Source organism: Oryx dammah, unplaced genomic scaffold (genome assembly GCF_014754425.2).
Source record: "Oryx dammah isolate SB20612 unplaced genomic scaffold, SCBI_Odam_1.1 HiC_scaffold_11, whole genome shotgun sequence".
Taxonomy (NCBI): domain Eukaryota; kingdom Metazoa; phylum Chordata; class Mammalia; order Artiodactyla; family Bovidae; genus Oryx; species Oryx dammah.
In genome coordinates this window covers 295,988-315,570 of record NW_024070195.1, presented here as the reverse complement: position 1 = coordinate 315,570, position 19,583 = coordinate 295,988, and the positions used below count along the sequence as shown (strand labels likewise).

At 46.2% G+C, this 19,583-nt stretch overlaps 1 protein-coding gene across 3 annotated transcripts in view; it reads left to right on the top strand.

Annotated features, from left to right (window-relative positions):
• EXOC2 (exocyst complex component 2) overlaps positions 1-19,583 on the top strand; it is a 120,209-nt gene that overhangs the window by 39,434 nt on the left and 61,192 nt on the right. For all 3 annotated transcript variants that reach the window (XR_005722676.1, XM_040249275.1, XM_040249276.1), the window contains exons 6-11: positions 118-242; positions 1,430-1,510; positions 8,086-8,231; positions 8,362-8,443; positions 9,176-9,278; positions 12,381-12,499. Coding sequence is in view for 2 of the 3 variants with exons in the window: in XM_040249275.1 (XP_040105209.1) it covers positions 118-242; positions 1,430-1,510; positions 8,086-8,231; positions 8,362-8,443; positions 9,176-9,278; positions 12,381-12,499 (656 nt within the window). In the remaining variant the exon portion in view is untranslated. The remainder of the gene's footprint in view (positions 1-117; positions 243-1,429; positions 1,511-8,085; positions 8,232-8,361; positions 8,444-9,175; positions 9,279-12,380; positions 12,500-19,583) is intronic.

Genomic DNA, 19,583 nt, shown 5'->3' with positions numbered 1-19,583 from the left:
GGGCTTTGAAAGCACGGTCTCGTCTGATTACTTACTGTGTTAGCCTGTGTCTCTCCAGTGTAGCTTCAGTATTTTACAACTAACGCATTGTCTTCTCGTGGCTTCGTTTCACTTCAGTTTTGAGCAACTAAAACTGGCAATCACCCACCTGAAGAGACAGGCTAACCAGAAGAGCGAGGGCAGCCTGGCGTACGTGAAAGGGGGGCTCAGCACTTTCTTTGAGGCACAGGACGCCCTCTCAGGTAGGTGACCCTTGGTGTCTGCTGGGGCTTCCCCGTTGACTGCAGTCCTGAGCTTGCAGAGGGCTAGCAGGCGGTGGTGCTGGGGCTGTGTGCACGGCTGTTACCGTGGAGAGAATCTCCTCTTTGCGACTGAACTCTGTTCCCATGCACGTGGCTCTGTGTTCCCGATTTACGGGCGTGAAAGCAGGCAGAGGCGTTTGTCATCTGCCCACACAGTGTGGGCCGGATGGGGTGAAGCTTTTGTCCTGGGATCGCACTGCCTCGGCTCAAATTTTGGGTTTGGCTGTGTGACCTTGGTCAACCTATTTAATTTCCCTGAACCATGGTTTCCCATCTATGAAACAGGAATAATGTTAGGACCTCATCACTGGCTTCTTACTGGATGCACACCGTGTGTTAGAAGCTTACTGTGGTGTCTGTTTAAGGTCATGTCTCAGTGACGTTTACCTTGCTGTTTTTATTACTTTAACTGTGTCACAGTTTTGAATTCCATATTGTGTTTTGGAGATTTACTTTGAAAATTTTCTTAGTGATTCACTTGAGGAAACCTGATTTGCTTTTTAAACTTCCTCTCATCAGTAGGTAAAAGTTTTCACATATAAATTAATGATTTCCTGACACTTTATCAGAATCATTCAGACATATATAAATACTAGCAAAAAAACTCTAATGTAATTTGCACATCGACAAATTGACGTGTTGGTAGATATTACTAGATATTTCTTGAGAACCGCCAGGGAAATACAGACTGAGCAGAACATGAATAGTGTACTTGCCATGTTACGTCCCACGGCTGAAAGTAAATATTTTGAGGTTGATATCAAGTAGCAGTGTTTCTGTTTTGTAGATGGTGAGACTGAGAAATAAGAATGACTTTCCTGTGGCCAAATGCCAAACATATTAGTAATTTAAGCTTATTTTTCTTTTTTTAATTCAGTCATCTTTACTCCTCAGGCTTCATGATCAGATGACTAAGTACATGTATTATGTACTGTTTTAATAGCATTAAACTACCGTGACTTAGACTGGTGTCTGCTGGTTACTTTGCAGAGTTTTTGTGTGTTTGTGCTTCTTTCTAGCAGTGAAAATAGAACAATTTTTTGAGCTGTTTAAAAATGTCTTTTTTGATGTACCATTTTCTCACCCATTAAAATAGCCTACATTTTAACTTGGTGCTTTTTTTCTAGCTATCCATCAAAAACTAGAAGCGGATGGAACGGAAAAAGTAGAAGGGTCCATGACACAGAAACTGGAGAATGTTCTGAACAGTAAGTTTTGTCCCACTACCCAAACTTATTTATGGACTTTATAACAAGCTTTGATACAGTTCTTGGACCTGGTTTCACAGAACAAGGCAGTTAAGTTGTATTTTGGTATTTATTTCTAAATAGTAGTGATTTAATGAGCATGGAGGAGAATAAAAATGTTGAAAATGAATGTTCTCTTTCTGTTTGCATTTTATTTATGAGAAATCATCATTTGAGAGCAAGCCAGTGTGCTGCTTAAAAAGTAAAATTTGCTACCATAAAGGAGGCCAGCGCATAAATAACACCATCAAAGGTAGAGGATTGCTGCGGCAGCAGCCAGGATTGTCGCTGACCAGGAACGTAGAGAAGCATCTCCAGGCAGCTGCTGGCGGCAGCACGAAGAACATCAGCTGCTGGAAGGGCAGATCCCGAGCTGTCTGTCTGTGTATGCCATGCCTTTTTCCAAAACAAATTTAAGACAGCTGCATTCTTGAGTGTTTCTAACTCTGAGACATTTTGTAAGAATTGTAGGCCAAGAGAAACTGATGCGTGGAATTCAAGGCTCTATCCACCTCCCCTTCTTTCTGCTGACATATGAACTTCCAGCGACCTACCCCACAGATTTAGAAGAAACTCAGCAGATAAATCAGTCCCTGTTATAATATTAGTGGCTTGAAACCAAACTGTTACCTTCACGAATACAGTGAAACGCCTGACAAGGAGCAGTGGTGTCCAGGGGACTTGCCTTGTCGTCAGGTGTGAGCATGTCGAGCACACAGCTTCACCAGGAAGTCGAGTCGAGAACAGCTAGGGTATTGAAGACCCCCAGCAGCGGCTTTTTAGGGGTTCTGTAATGTAGGGCTGTACGAACAGGTCAGTTTTGCACTTCTGTCTAAACTTAGTCCCATCAGCAGAAGTTTCTGGGCTTTTTTGTAATAACCTGTTCATAAACCTTGGGATCTTTGCTAATAAGTGTTTTCTGGAAAGAAATTTTAATTTGATATAGGCTTTCCTTGGTAGTAGAATTTGAGTACTTCAAGTTCATCTCAAAATTTATGAGTTTTACGACACTTTAAATATTTTTCTCTGTTTTTTTGTATTACTATCATTTTGCCTTGAGATTTTACCTCATTTCTTTTTCTCGTCTGAGTATCCAGTCACCAGCTTTGTTCAAATGAATATAGTCTGAATTCAGCCCAAACAAGCATTTACTAAATCTGTTTCTGTGTTAACATAGTCAGACATTTTAAAGGGTTGGAAGGCTATTTTCTACTTGGGGATGCTATTTTCGCTGGGGAAATTGCCATCAAACCATGATATCTGTTTGCAAAAAAAATGTTAGTAACTTTGAAAAGGTGATTTGTGAGAACAAGCTGGCTTAGTAAGTATCTCATTGTTTTAGTAGATGAAAATGGATATTTGTTAATGTTGGAAAAAATCAAGATCTGTTTCATGCTGAGGCCCAGCATAGTGTGTATAACCATCACTTTTTTCTTTTCAGTACCTTAGGTAATTCTCCCTTGAGACTTGTGGTAGTAAAATTTGTAAGGGAAATTGTTTTACTTTTATTCCTTTATAAGCACAATTTTTTTCTAGAAATGTGTCCTTTTAAATTTCTACTGGTGTTTGCTCTTTTTTGAGTAAACTGGCTCACCATGAATGTCACTTCTCTGAGAAGCCCTTTGAGATTCAGGACTTTCTGGGATGAACATTTTCCGCAGAATACGTTCCTTTGTAACAGTCCCTTTTCCCTAGAGATGTTTTTCTGTCGGCTGTGTGCTGGCGTTTGCTGTCGCAGCGGAAGCTTGTGGTCCAGGTGAACTCAGCCAGCTTAACACTGATGTGCTCAGTGTCGTGCTGGGCCCAGCGTCCAGGGCAGAGCTGGGGGCATGTGGCTGCCGCCCTCAAGCAGGTCCCTGCCCAGAAAGTGGGACCTGATCACTGCTCTTGAGGGGCCGTGCAGAGATTATACAGGAGTGTGGGCACTGTCTGGGGCGTGATCACATACTCACTTACATGTGCTTTTCCTGAGTTATTTTCAATGAAACTTCTTAAGATTTGGGAAACCCTTCTCACTTTAAGATTCTGAAGGATGACGTTGGCCCTAAGAAATTCAGTCCATTTGGTTCAGAATTTACCACTTTTGAAACCTTTCACTGAAATGCTTGAAAACATGTTCTCACTGATACATTTCTCATATTTGCTTTAGTATTCAATAATTCCTTCTTAATTTCAAAGCAGTGATGCAGTGATGACTGTTGATTTCTGTGGAGTCCGCATTCCTCTGTGTGCCGCCTGTTGCAGGAGCGTACAGCCAGCAGCTTCGGGGGCCGTGGAGATGTAGCTGTTGAGCACTTAAAACATGGCTAGTGTCACTGAGGAATGTAGGTTTTAATTTCAGTTTCACTTGAAGTAGCCCCATGTGCCCGATGCTGCGGGTTAGATAGCGCCGGTTGCAGGGAGGGACGGTGTGGTTGCAGCGCTGATGGCCAGACCTCGGTCCCTCAGCCTGGCCAGGGGCTGCTTCCGCACCCTACAGGTGCTTAGCCCTGCAAGCTGGGGAGCTTGTTGTGTTATCTCCATTTTATTGATGAAAGAGCTGAGGCTCAGAAGGACGGTGCGTGTTCCCTGAGTCACTTCCGTAGTGAGTGGCATTTGGGTCTGGAGGCCTGGCTCCGAGCCTGTGCTGTAAACTGCAGAAAGGCTCTGCTGGGTTGGAGCTCGTGGCTCTCGGGGCCCCGTGTCCTCACTGCCTGGCGTCAGTGCTCGCTGGCTTCTGGCTGCCCACCCCCCCCATCGCTCACCAGTCACGGACGCCCAGCTGCCCTCGGGGTAGAGTCTCGCTCAGACGCAGAGCATGCCTGTGTGTGGCCTCCGCGTCTCCCAGAGAGACAGTTGCAGGAGGACGGGGTCTGCAGAGACGACCGTGCACCAGCGCGGGGAAGCGGGTCAGAGCCCATCAGCTGGGGTGTAGACGGGCACCAGTGGGGCGCTGTCACGTGTGGGAGCCCCGAGGAGCTCGGTGAGGGTGCGTGTCCCCACGGAAACCAGGAGGGTATGACGAGGGACTCACCTGGGATGCTTGGGACACGGTGGACAGGTGTGGACACGAGGGTGATTGTTTGTCGGAGCCCAGAAAGGGTGCCTGATACATGCTGCAGATTTTATGACGAGAAGAGAAGGCAGGCTGTCTTGATAATGTTGTATACAAAGAAATTAAGCACTTGAGTTTTCAGAGTTTCTAATATTTTATATTAATAGTGTACTAAATGAAAATTAGTTTTTCTGTTTTTTCTTTTTTTTTTTCAGTTTCTAACCAACAGCAAGTTTTTAACATTTCAGCAAAAATTTTAGAAGTCACAGAATAAGCGTCATCTTCCAGTTGATTGTTAGGATTGTTTGCTTCGCTCAGCTGCCCGATCCCTGATGTGGTCCTGCCCGCAGCCCTGCGCTGCCCTGCCCTCCGTGGACCCCGGTCAGGGGAGCCACTGCAGTTCAGTAAGCAGGAAATGAGGGGTGAGGCTGCAGGTCGAGGGGTCTGCTTGTGAGGCGCTTTCTATGCAATGTCGTGGAGTTTGTCTATTCTGAGGCTACTGGTGAGCCCCGGAAGGATTTTAAATAAAGCAGTCACATTGTGAACTTAAACATTCTGCCATTTGTTGAGAGTGGACTGGAAGGAAGCTGGGTGCAGACAGAAGAGGAGCCAGGGAGACACGCGAGTGGGGCCCTGAGGCTGGTGGGGGCTCGGCCTCAGGCGGGCTGGAGGCGAGCGCTGGTGGCTGAGGCCCCTGGTCAGCTCGTGTCGCCCTGTGAAGCCTGCCTGTCTGTCCCTCTCTGGGGTTTGTTAGGAGAAGCAAGACACATGGCAGGGTGCTCAGCCTCTTTGTGTCGGGGTTTTGCTGTGAGTTTAACTGTACGTTGAAAAGTCTGCTCTAACTTTGGTCAGCTTTCCTGTTCCGGGGGTGAATAGCGTCGCGGGCCGGGGGGAGCCCTGGCTCCCCAGGCAGAGACGTGGGTCGCCGCCGCCTGGGCTGCACTCTGTGCCCGGTCCCTGAGCAGGCCCGCAAAGAGCTCGAGGGTGCTCTGACGCACAGACTCGAGGCAGCCAGGCACCTCAGAGTCGCACGGCGTTCTCTGGGGGCGACGGCCCCTGGCGCAGGCTCAGGCTTTCCCGTCGCTGAGGACCTAAGATCCGGGGGCGTGCTGCAGTGGCCTGTCTCCCCAGCTCGTCCTCCTGCTCTGTTGAGAAGCAGTTGACACGGATATCGTGTAAGTTCAAGGTGTGCCACGTGACGGCTGGGTGACCATGTGTGGCGCCGCGTGGAGTGCCGCACGCGGTCTGTGGTGAGAGGGCGTGAGGTTTTCTCCAGGGGCAGCGCTGCGTTCTCCACCCGGCTGCCTGCAGTGGTGTTAGCTCTGTTCCTGAGGCCGCCCGTCCACACCCCCCGGCCCCGTCTGCCTGCCTCCAGGAGTGGGAGCCATGCGACGTCTGCCTCTGGCTGCCTGCACGTGGAGCCCTCCAGGCCCATGCTGGTCGCCCTGTCTGAGGCCGAGGGACATGCCACTGCCCTGCCAGCCCAGCTGAGGCCTCTGTGCTTGCTGTCTGTGCTGGGGGTGTCCGTCCCCAAGAGCAGGGCACACTGTCCCTGCGAGGGGGAGGGACGGCCTCCAGTCCGGACGGGCCTGGGGCTGCTGTGCACGGTGGGGCTGCTCCAGGGCGTCCTGTCTCAGCTCCAGGAGCCAGCCTGTCCTTTACTTCTCAGTTGCCCCACAGAATGAAGACCTCAAGTGTGGCTGGTGAGCTGCTGCTTTTTATCTGCTTGCCCAAATCTTGGCTTCACTGCTTTCATTATTTTCTTACTGTATATAATCATCCAGTTATCAGTTACGAGCTCCCAAAGTTTTATTGTGAATGCAGTAAAGTTCACAACAGAATAATAATTCATGGACAAAGTGTTTTATAAATTAAAATAATAATTTCATAACTTAAAATTTGTGTATAAATTAAAATTATATATATATTCTGTATAATTATAATTTGATAGCTGATAATTTCTGCCTCTGCGATTTCTGTGTTAAATATTTATATTATTTAATTTTAAGTGGATTTTCTAGCTGTACTTGTTTTCGTGCTTTGTAGGAGTGTTTAAAATTATTAGTTAGTATTGTTTTATTGTCTTTAAGATGAAGAAAATCTAATTTTGATGTTTTGTACTCCTTCATTGTAGAGAAAGTGCTTGAGGATTTAACATTCACAGCACCCACCTAAGTAATCAGCCTTTAAAAATATTCAATCCTCATTCACAAATCTATTCATTTATGAAGCCTCAGTTCATGAAGTCTGTCTCTAAATGATAAATGCTTAATAAGCATTCCAAGAAAAATACTTTTTAACCTTAATCAGATTTCCAATATTCATTTGCTCATCATTCTATGATTTGGTGGCAGTAAGGGAATATATGTTTTTCTCATAGTAGAAATTTTGTATTCTCCGTTAAATAACGTGGTGAAAATAGCTATGCTGACAAAACAGGTTCATATCAGGCCTTTAAAATGTCAACAGGATCTAAACATTATTTAGATAAAATAATTATGTTACAGAGACGACTTTTAACACACTCAGGCCACCCACAGTGTGGACTAGAGAATGCAGCATGGCAGCCACCCAGCGAGATGGAGGTCATTTTTTTCATCTTTGCTTAAAGTATAGTCACTAGACCAGATAATGTAGAAACTTTATATGAGCAGTGATCAAACAGCCAAAAAGAGTTTATCCTTTTCCTCTACTTTCCTTGTGACTAATTAAAAATAATTCACAAGTTGAAAAAGCTTAAGTATTTTTATATACAGTAAATTTTGTTTTTGATGAACTTTTATTAGTGATTCATATAATTTGAGGTCTTTAAGGTAAAAAAATGCATATATATATATATGTAAATATAAAATGTCCAGTTTGTGTATCATTTTAAGAAATATTAAGCTGATTTAAGAACTATTCATTAATGATGGTGTGTTAAAATTTGATATTTTTAATTGCTTATGTAGTTTTTCTGCCTGCTGCGTAGATAATTTTACACAGAAATAGGGTTAGATCTAAAATACTTCTTTTGAATAACTTTTCTGAAAAGTTTTTCTTCCTTTTTTTTCTAATTACTATGAATATATAGATCCTGAATCCGGAGAATTTAACTAGCGTACTTGTGTGTGCACACATCGTGTACATGTGTGTGTTTTAACCTGTTATCTGAATTAATGAAATAACCTGAGGGTCCATAATGCTGTGAAACTTAAAAGAAGCTAAAATAAATGTAGATTCACATTAGAGACTTTATTTGGGCCTGGTAAGTATGGTTATTCTTAATTGGATACCATTAATTGGTATGCACATATGAAAAGACTTAGCAAGCAAGATGGAAATTGTGTTTAGCAAACTGTAAAAAAATAAAAACTCCAATATAATTGACTTTTAGAAAAGTGTGCTGAGCTATATAAAATCAAGTATAATAGCAGTCTAACATTTTGTTTCTTTTGTCCAGTTGCACATTTCTGACTAAAATTAGTTTTTCTCTAAATTTCTTTTTCTCCTTTTAAAACAGGAGCGAGTAACACTGCGGATATGTTATTTCAAGAAGTCCTAGGTCGGAAGGACAAGGCAGATTCCACTAGAAATGCACTCAATGTGCTTCAGCGGTTCAAGTTTCTTTTCAACCTCCCTCTAAATATTGAAAGGAACATCCAAAAGGTACAGTGCCTACTTGTGTACCTATGGGCATAGATGTCTTACATTTTAAAGAGTTGTTAAGATGTTTTCTATCTTAACCAAATCAATTGAGCTTTCCTGACCGTCTCCAAAATGTCTCTTCGTTTTCAAGGGCGATTACGATGTGGTCATTAATGATTATGAAAAGGCCAAGTCACTTTTCGGGAAAACAGAGGTGCGAGTTTTCAAGAAATGTAAGATTTACTACTTTAAGAGTTTCTACTTTGCTTTTATCAGAAAATTGTGGAATGTATTTTGCAAAGAATGTTAACGTGCACTTTAGCTTTTGTTTATATGGTGCCCTTTTTCAAGTGTGAGATGGGCACTTCAGGAGTAACATAATGGAATTTCTTACTGACCTGGAGAGAGAACTATAGGATGGGTGGACATTCTTTGATGCTTGATAATTGTGATGCTACTTAGGTCTTTTTTACTGGAAAGAATTGTTACAGATATTTTACAGAAATGGAAATCTACATTTTATTCTTCCCTCTTTAGAAAGACTAATAATATATTTATGAATTCTAACCCTACTTTAAGCAAGTTTTGAAATTATCTCTATGGTAGAGTTACAGAAAATAAAAGCCTAAAATGCCTGTTACCTGGGAGAACTATCACAGGACTTGATTAAATTTGTAAAGAAATTCATAAGGACCCAGAAAAGTTTATTTTTAGTGTGATAAATTTACATGCGCAGTGGGTGTGGGTGTGTGTGCACACACAGGCTCACACAGTGCAGACCAGAGAGTCTGGCAGGTGCACACACCCTGTAACCCGAGCCCTGGAGAGAACGGCTTCCTCGCTGGGCAGTTCCCCTCCCGCCTCTTCTCAGTCAGCCCCCCTGTCCCGCACAGCCAGTCTGCCTTCCGTACTTTGATTTTAAACTTTCATTCTGTAAGTCATGTAATTCTTCCCTTTTTAATCAGATTATGCTGAAGTAGAAACACGGATTGAAGCCTTAAGAGAATTGCTTCTGGAGAAGCTGCTTGAGACCCCGTCGACTCTGCATGACCAGAAACGTTACATAAGGTAGCCTGCTGCGAGAGCCTTAACGAGTCACACGTGTCTGGGTGATGCCGGACCGTCCTGTCACTCTTACAGAGACTCGGGGAGACGGGGAGAGCGATGAGACGGCAGAAGGGAACACAAGCAGCAGAAGTTTGGGGACCCATGTAGGACACCCGGTCTTGTATGTACTCAGAGACTGGGGAGCAGTCACCCTTTAAAGGCAGGAGAATCCTGCCGGTTTGGGCGAAGGGGAAGCAGCCTCGTTGCCCCTCTCCTGTGCACAGGATCTAGCCCGGCTAGGGGGCTGCTCCCTGACTGGCTTTGAGGTGGTGCTGTCCCACGGGGCCCCAGTGAGGCAGGTGGGGCGGGGCTTGGCAGCTGAGGGTTCTGAAAGCTTCCAGGCTTGAAAAGGAGGTGGGGATGCCGACTTGGAAAGGACCGCAGTAGCAGCAGAAACGTGGACCCCACAGCGTGGTGGGAACCGTGTTGCTCGAGAGGGAGGGAGTTTTAACGTGGGCAGGCGTCGGGAGCTGGGATGCCGGCTGCCCCCCAACAGGCCACGCGGTTGCCGCATGGCACCTGGTCACACTTGCTGCACAGGTGGGGGCCTCTGGCTGGCTGCCTTCCCAGCCTGTCTGTGCTTTTCTCTAAGTGTCCCCAGAAGAAAGCACACACTGAGGAATTTTTCTGGCTTGTAGAATCATGGAAATTTAATGCTGCTAATTAACTGTGTGTTGTTATCCAACTGCCTTTTTTTTTTTTTTAACATGTAAAGTAACAGGGTCCCAGGAAGATCAATCTGTCGTCTAGGATACGAAGCCGTTTAGCGTCTTGTCTGTGTTCTGGCATGCTGCTTCACTAATAATTACAGTTATTCTGTTACGTCTCCTGGTAGGAAAATGCTGTGAAACCTTATCGAGCGCAGGATTTCTTTATGTAGTGAATTGCCGTTGTGTAGATAACTCATGCATAGTTCCAGTGACCGGTTAACCTACTGGATACCATTTAGAAGAGTGATATTAAAAAAGGTTCTTTTAAATGGCCTATTGCTTTATTCTCTGTCCTTTCAAAAGGAAAAGAACAAGAATGTCACTGAAAATGTCAAGTAATTTATTTAGTTTTTAATCTTTATTTTTGACACTTTGAGACTACATGGAGCAATTTATCATCCTTTTAAAATTAAGGGTTTAGTTATTAAAGAATAGGAAGAACATCACAACCATGCCAGACACCTGCTGGAGCTTGGAATCTGTGACAAGCCACTCTGGGAGCACCAGGTGGGGGGCGGGGTGCTCAGCTTGATCACCAGCAGGGCTGTGAGTCTGAGCCCCACGCACTGGGAGCTGTGCGTGGCGTGAGCATGGGTGCCCCCTGTTGCCGTGCGGTGGATCAGTGCTGACTCTGGTTCGAGGCACTCTCACAATTTCCTCTCTCCCTGCTCTGCTGCTGCTAGCAGCTTGATCAAGAAGCAGAGTACCCGTAGCAATACTTCTTTCCATATCAGTGTGATTCTCTCCTTGGTCATTGTTAAAAATCATGTCCAAGTATGCCTAACAGCTCTAACTCTTAAATTTTAAAATTTTGAGTCTATGCTCACCATAATTAACATTCCTTACCTTTTCCCCACTAAAAAGCCTTTTTAAAAAGTATTCTTTGGTAATGAAGTTTAAAAGGAAGTAGCAATAATCCGTATCAGATTCTAAGCCAGGATTTTTGAAATGAAACTACATGTCTTTACATCCTAAAAGAAAAGAAAGTTACTGGGTTAAGGCATTTAACAGGGGAAGGAAAGCCTTAACACAAGTTGTACTTTTGAACTGAAACACTGCAGAGTTTCTGAGACAACAAATTTATCTTTCTTTATAAACTCTTTTGTGTGATACCCATTAACAAGAGGGTAGAGAGAGGACTATTCTTAATTTTGGAAGGACTGAAGAGCCTTAAACCTGAGGGGCTGCTGAGCAGAGGGGCGTCTTGATCTCCTAGCCGTGCTGCTCCACGCGTGCATCAGAGAGGAAGGCGGGCGCAGGGGGTGGGGGGGCGCTGTGTTTCCTGCTGGGGGGTGCTCTGAGGGCCCTGTGTGAGCCCGGGCGTCAGGAGGAGGCGCTGTGAGCCTCGGGGGCCCACACAGCTTCTCCTGCCTGAGGCGAAGGCTCCCCTCCCGGAAGACCACCGCCCAGTTCGTCCTGGAGCGGGGAGGGGGTTGCTCCCGAATGCCGGGTTTTGTTTATCACTGACTTGCTTCTCCTCTGGTTACCTGCTGGTTGAGAAGCCTGAGTAAGGAAGTGCTCGGTGCTGGAGGACCCGGGAGAGATGCCCGGGGGTGTCCCTGCGAGACGTCACGCTTGTCACTATTAGTGACAGTTTATTCTCAAACGAAACTTCAGCCCCAAGACAATAGACAGCTTAAGGTTTGGAGTAATTTTAAGACAGCAAGTCCAGCTTTGGGAGTTGATTTAATTTGCTTTAAGTTGTTATATTTACGTATTTCATGAGGGCTAAGTTTTGAATAATATTTGTCAATTTTTCAGCAGAAATCTACTCCAGTTGTCTATCTGGGTTGGAAATTTTCACAGACAAATAAGACTTTAAATATTTTTCAACCTATTTTAAGACTAAGAAAAATGGCGTCTCTACTGTATTTTTTTGAGGACTGTCTCCTCATGAATCAGGGTTTAGACTTACAGGCCAGTGTTTGCTGTCACCAAACCTCTGTGCTTTGGTCTGAATTTCAGCTGCCCTGTTGGGGGCATATAGAAAGCAGGGTCACACTGCCATCTGGTGGCTGTGAGTTTCAGACCAGAGAAGGTTTCCTGTGCGGCCCAGAGCTGAGCAGGCACACCCTGATCAGGACACCGCTCACCGTCTCTGTCAACGTGGTTGTCTTTTTATAAAGTTCTGGCATTTTAAAATGTACTTTTATTGTTAATTGCATGCAAAGAAGTTTGAATATGTTTCATTTAGAACTGAATATTAAAGAGTAAGTGTTGATGAATGCTTGACTAGTTCACAAAGTTTTAGGTCTCCTTCAAAGCTGTGACTTTAAGACACGCTAGCTACCGTTTCGGCCTCATGGCTGAGCAGCAGAAGCTGGCTCGGTCAGCCGTTGCCTTGCCGTTCCAGGCACCTGTCTGACCTCCACGCGCCTGGCGACCCTGCGTGGCAGTGCATCGGGGCCCAGCACCAGTGGATCCTCCAGCTCATGTCCGGCTGCCGGGAGGGCTGCGCGCGGGACCCCAAAGGCAAGGCCCCCCACCCCACCCCCACCGCGAGCACCCTCCCTGAGCCAGGGGCTGAGAGGCGTGGGGTAAGCCTCAGCACGCCTGCCCTGTGCGGACTGGCCGTGTGGATGGGGCTTTGGGCAGTGGGCGGTAACCCCAGCGGGAGTGTCATGGCATATAGGGATGGTGCCCGTGTCCGTCAGCAGGAGTGTGTGCTTGTCGCTCCACCAGCTGCCTGTTGAGCTCTGCTGCACACCAGGCCCTGAGCTAAGTCCAGGGGTGCAGACGTGGGCCCTGCCCTCACCTCTCGGTGACGCTGGGTTTGGGAGGAGGGTGAGGCAGTGTGGGAGCGAGGCTGGCGCAGAAGGGAGGCCGCAGGTGTTTGTTAGGTCTGTTGTGGGTTAGCTGGCTTGGATGTGAGTGTTCTCCAGCTGTGAATCGGTTTTTTTCTATTCTTAATGTTTAGGAAAACCCAAATATCTCTTTCCTGATGCCATATCCAAACTCCTCTTGTGTCATTAATTATTTTATAGTTTGAACAAGTGAAAACATCAAGCAGCACACACAGCCTGAGGCTGATGTGGATTCTGGAGGCCTTAGTTTCTTGTGCTCGGAGTCTGCTCGGTCGGGCAGGCTCTCGCCCGGGGCTGCCGGACACAGTCCCCTGGTGTTTCTAAAGACTGTCCCTCCCCAGCCTCCTCCCCTCCCCTCCCCTCCCACTGTGTTAGACTCTCTCCTGGTGGCGTCCACACGTCAGTGGTTTTAAAGCTTCCAGGTGACTCTGCTGCAGCAGGGTTGGCAGGCAGTGTGGTGGATGTGTGCTCGGGACTGAAGCACTGTGCTGAGCAGACCCAGGTGGTCTGCAGCTTGTCCTCTAGTGAGAGAGAAGTGGTTTAAAAAGTCACATAGGTGTTTATTTGTCACGTAAGTATAATTGTGAGAGGTATTCCAAAGTGGGGAGTACAGAACTCCGTCTCAGCCTGGTTAACTGGAGGCCCCGGAATGATCCTGGAGGGGGTGCTGTTGCCATGAGCCTCAGGGAGGAGGTGGTTTTCCAGGGAAGGGCTGCTGAAGGGTGGTCAAATGGCCCGGTGTACAGACAGGGCTGTGGTCTGTCAGAAGGCTTCCCTGCTCAGGTTTGTAAGAAACAATCCGACTGCACGATTTAGTTTTGAAAATATTCAAATTTCTGGAAAACGTGTCTAATTTATAAAGATCACACAGGAAATTTCATGCTTATCATTACATCCATACCTGAAAGCTCTGATACTCAGTATCCCATCACTGAAGTCTGGGTCCTTCCTGGAGGTAAATGGAGAGGCACCCTTACCTGGTGGAGTCCTTCCTTGTCATCTGGATGCTTCGTACTGTTACACTTACCACCCAGCACTGCCGAGAGGCAGCGTCTCCGGGAAAAAGGACACTCGCTTCTGTGAGGCTGGAGACCTGCCCTTTTATTTAGCTAAACTTACCCAGTACTGCTGAAAGTCAGTGTCTCTGAACTCACTCACCCAGCACTGCTGGAAGTCAGCATCTCTAGGGAAGAGGACACTTGCTTCTGTGAGGCTGGAGACCTGCCCTTTTATTTACTCTGACCAAGCCTGTTGTAGTGGTTGTTCCTTGCTGGCAGCATAGTTGAAGGAGTGTGCATTGACTGGAATTTCTTGTTAGTGATGAGGTTTACGTAAAGTTATTTCTGATTGAAAAGTGCAACATAATAGTTTATAGCTCTTTCAACTTACTCCACAAATTTCATGACAATACAGTATAAGTTTCCTAAATCCATTAGCCAGATGTTTATAGATGACGATTTTAACCGTCCTTGGACGTTAGAAGAACATTCTGAGCCATACCCACCTGTTGTCAGCAACACAGCTAATATAAACAATATAGACAGCCGTGACAAGTCCATGCTCTTTAATTGCAAAGCTGGTATATTCTTTGAGCTCACATCAGAAGGAGTTTATTATTTTGGAGAATTCCAAACATGCTCAGGAGCACCACGGGAGACCCCACGGCCTCTCCTGTGTCTGCCCAGTTCAGACAGTCATCTGCTCACAGCCAGTCTCATTTTACCCACAACCCCTCCCTCACCCTGAACTATTTTTGAAGCAGGTCACTTCATTTCATTTATAGTTATTTCAGTATGTAATTTTCAAATGAACATGCTTTGTGAAAACTATATCACTTGAACTTCTTGAAAGCTATTATCATTACCTGAAGTGTTATCAATACTTTCTCGATATCAAGCATTTAGTTAACTGTCGATTTCAAAAGCAGTTTAATATGTCCAGTAGCTCTTGAAGTACATAGATAGTGAGACTTTTTAATCAGTGGTCGGTGCACAGGCAGATGGTGGCAGTGCAAAGGCGGCACGCAGATGGAGACAGGACTCGTGTTTCTTACAGGAGTTAGCCGTTGGTGACATAGTGTCCACTGTGGCCGGTTGGCCCCTGGACGCTTCCCTGGTTGTTGTCATCAGTGTGTGTGTCCCTGGACTTGGTAGCTGTGTACCCTACACCTGTATGCCACATGCAGGCACTGTAATGATGGAGTGAAGGTTCAGTTCAGTCCAGTGGCTCAGTCGTGTCCGACTCTCTGCAACCCCACAAACCGCAGCACGCCAGGCCTCCCTGTCCATCACCAGTTCCCGGAGTCCACCCAAACCCATGTCCGTTGTGTCAGTGATGCCATCGAACCATCCCATCCTCTGTTGTCCCCTTCTCCTCCTGCCCTCAATCTTTCCCAGCATCCTGGTCTTTTCAAATGAGTCAGCTCTCCGCATCAGGTGGCCAAAGTACTGGAGTTTCAGCTTCAACATCAGTCCCTCCAGCGAACACCCAGGACTGATCTCCTTTAGGATGGACTGGTTGGATCTCCTTGCAGTCCAAGGGACTCTCAAGAGTCTTCTCCAATACCACACTTCAAAAGCATCAATTCTTCAGCACTCAGCTTTCTTTATAGTCCAACTCTCACATCCATACATGTCTACTGGAAAAACCATAGCCTTGACTAGATGGACCTTTGTTGGCAAAGTAATGTCTCTGGTTTTTAATATGCTGTCTAGGTTGGTCATAACTTTTCTTCCAAGGAGTAAGCATCTTTTAATTTCATGGCTGCAGTCACCATCTGCAGTGATTTTGGAGCCCCCCAAAATAAAGTCTGACACTGTTTCCACTGTTTCCCCATCTATTTCCCATGAAGTGATGGGACTGGATGCCATGATCTTAGGTTTCTGAATGTTGAGCTTTAAGCCACCTTTTTCACTCTCCTCTTTCACTTTCATCAGGAGGCTCTTTAGCTGCTCTTCCCTTTGTGCCATAAGGGTGGTGTCATCCGCATGTCTGAGGTTGTTGTGTTTGTGGGTGGATGTTTATATAAAATATTGGCCTTAGTTATAAGTTTGCTGGGAATAACTGTAGTTTGTTGTTGTTGTTGTTGTTGTTGTTAATTCACAACCAGTTGTTCTGACGGACTCCGGTTTACAGATATCCTAGTTATGTGTAACAGAAATGAGGTCAGTGTGGAGCAGGACTCCTAAGTATCATTTGGACTTTCTGTTGCCACCCTCTCAGAACTACACCCTTGTGGGTCTGGTAGAAACCTGGGATGTCTGGTTCAGACCTGACTCGGGCCTACATCTTGCATGGGAAGTGCCTGCCTCAGGAGCCACATGACTGCTCAGCTTCTCTGAGTCGAGCACACAGTTCCACGGACCTTCCTGTTCTGGTGCTGAAGCTAATGTTCCATCAGATGGGTTTCTGGACACAACGAGCTGATGGCGTGGTGGCGGCAGTGCCTGCGTCTCTTCCAGCACTTCTCACTTCTTGTGAAGCTTCGCCACTTTCATTCAGGTCCTCTCAGGAACCTGTTTTCAATACGAACGCTTGTTGGGTTCTAAATCTAGAGAATGGATTGTGAGTTGTGTTGTGACATTTGCACTTGGACTTTAACACCAAAGAGGAGAAATTGATTCACCTACTCCAGGCAGAAGGGTTACGACCTGAGACAGTGTTTGTGACGTGAAACTACAGTTTTAAAAGATAGAGTGTAAATACTTCAGACAGGAGAAGATGTCTTTGTAGGTAAAGCTGGTTTTCATGCGTTAATTTAAGGAACCTGATATAATTTTTAAGAAGCTTTACATGGTGCTAAGTCACTTCAGTAGTGTCCGACTCTGTGCGACCCCATAGACAGCAGCCCACCAGACGCCCCTGTCCCCGGGATTCTCCAGGCAAGGACACCAGAGTGGGTTGCCCTTTCCTTCTACATGGTGGTTTGTGTTAAAAATGCCGATTGTATTTGTCTTGTGGTCTGCAAGAAAAGCTCATGAGCAGAGACGGTGGTAGATTTTCGGAGCCAGGGAAACCTGGTGTGTTGCAGTCCGTCGGAGAGTCAGACATAACCGAGCTGAGCTGAGTCCTCTGTAAAAGCCACATTTTTCCAGGACAGGTTGTTTGCATATGAAGCTTTGTCCACAGAGGTCGGTCCCAGGGTGCTGTTCTTGTGGACACTGCGGCAGCACCTTCTCTGGATGCCAGCTTTATGGCCATAGCACAGACCAGCCTGGTGCGCGGTGCCTGACGGTGCACACCAGGACTCAGACAGGAGGTGACCGCTGCCCCTCAGCACGGCCAGCCGGGCACCGGGGAGCGCGTCGCTGCGCCTCGTGGCCGGCCTCTGTAGCCCACATGCTATCTTTTGGCTTTTCTAAGGGGAGACAAACATGGGGAAAGAGCAAAAATAAGGATCAGCATTAAAGAATTCATCTTTAAAGCGTAAGTGTCTGTGGACGAGTCTGTTTTCTTCCAGCCTGGGCTAGTTACCTGTTTGGCTTCTCTTCCAAAACTTTTACCGCCTTATAAGAAGTGTCGTTTGTCTCTTAAAATTCCTATGAAATAGGGCCAAAATGAGACTAAATCTTCAGGGTTCCTGTCAGGAAAAGCCTTTGGTTTGACCCCCTACTGACATTCTCAAACAGGATTTTTAAAGGTAGCCTTCAAAGGCATTTTTTCCTTTGTTCTGAAAACAAGTTCAAGTCTTAAAATACATGCTGACTCTATCTAGTAATTCCAGGGAGCATCATTAGGTGCTCCAGCGACATGGCCGGGCAGAGGCGGGCCAGCGCTTCCAGAGCAGATGGAAGCAGGAGCTGCCTGTGCACAGTCGCACGGCAGCAAGAAGTACTCTCCTGTGTGGCGCAGGTTCTCTTTGAAAATGTAGATTGATACGTCACACCTGAAAGGTTTAATCTGAACCATCACAGGGTGGCTCTATTATAAGGGAAAATATCAAGCATAGGCAAGGCAAGCGAGCAGTTGCTCAGTCGTGTCCGACTCTTTGTGATCCCATGGACTGTAATCTTCCAGGCATCTCTGTCCATGGGATTTTCCAGGCAAGAGTACTGGAGTGGGTTGCCATTTCCTTCTCCAGGGGATTAAGCATAGAGGCTGTGCTAAATATCTCCTCTTTTAAATATTTCAGACCTTGAGCAGATTATTAAGTTAATTACTTGCGGAAATAAAAATGTTTGTTTATCCAATTGTCTTAAAACATAAAAAGGCTATATTTTTCAACTCAAGCTCATCAAAATACATGCATAAATTATATTTCAAATTTATGTGCAGTTTTGTGAATTTGTGCAGCATAACTAAACTGCATTTTTTGTTGATATTTAAAAAATACAACTGGGACCTTTATGTAGACAGTCAGTTACTAAATTTAATTGCAGTGTCTCCGTAATGTCGGCTCAGGTGGCTCTGGGCAGCTGGTTGGTGTAGCCTCCACTAGGAGACTTGCCACAGAGTCCTAAAGTCTTCTGCAAAACCATGAAAACAGCTCTGTGCTTAAAAAGACAGTGAAGTGAAGTCGCTCAGTTGTGTCCGATTCTTTGCGACCCCATGGGCTGTAGCCTACCAGGCTCCTCTGTCCGTGGGATTTTCCAGGCAACAGTACTGGAGTGGATTACCGTTTCCTTCTCCAGGGGAATCTTCCCGACCCAGGGATCGAACCCGGGTCTCCCTCATCGTAGACGGACGCTTAACCGTCTGAGCCACCAGGGAAGTCATGTGTTTTTATACATATATTAGATGTGTTAATAAGTTTTATTTTAAAGGTGTTATAATGAGGATATATATTAGGAAGTTTCTAAAGTTTATTTTTTGGAGATTTAAAAAAACAGTTTCTCTCCTGAATGTTTTGCACGTTGTTGATCACGGTGTTGATTTAAAGAGAAAAGGCAGGTCCCGGGGGCAGTGCTGGCCGTGTTTCCCCACCCCGAGTCCTGCGTGGCGTGCTGTCCCTGCTCACCCTTGCTTCAGTGGCTTTAGAAGAGACAGTGCTTCCAGACTCCTGCACTGGGATTTTACTCGCTTGCTTTGAGATTTGTAAGCCATAGTGGATATACAGAAGAAAGTAGATCCAGGAGAGGGGTCGGAGAACAGCCCCAGCTTGTGACTGCAGTGGCAGCAGCCGTCTCCAGCACAGTGGGGGTCTGGTTGTCCTTTCGCTTTTGTCCTTTCTTCAGGAGAAGATATCGAGGTGATATTCAGGGTGCTGTGAATCCGATGCACAGTGCATCCCATTAGAAATTGCTGCTGCTGTAGGCAGGAATACTGGGTAGGCTGCCATTTCCTTGTCCAGGGGATCTTCCCAACCCAGGGATCGAACCTGTGTCTCCTGCATTGCAGACAGACACTTTACCGTCTGAGCCACCAGGGAAACCTGTGGGTCAGCGGTGCAAGTTTCTTTAAGCCGTTTTTGTACTAGATGCAGCTCAGCAGGATTTTACACGATCGTACATTTGTTTCTTAATCTAATTTGAAAAGACAAAGTTAGCTTCCACGTTACAGTGGCGACTAGTAACGAGCACACTGGCACCTGAACGTCTGGTTTACTCTTGGAGCAGGGTAGCGTTCACTCGGTCCTGTCAGTGGCGCGTTGGCTTCTGGGGCGTTCACAGTGTGGGCTGGGAAGGACCCAGGCCGGGCAGCTGGCAGCGGGAACAGAAATGGGAAGCCAGGTCCCACGGCCCAGAAAAAGAAAGCGTGGAATTCGGAGGCTTAGCGGCAGGAGCAGAGCTTTCTGCTGCAAGTCTGCTCCGCTA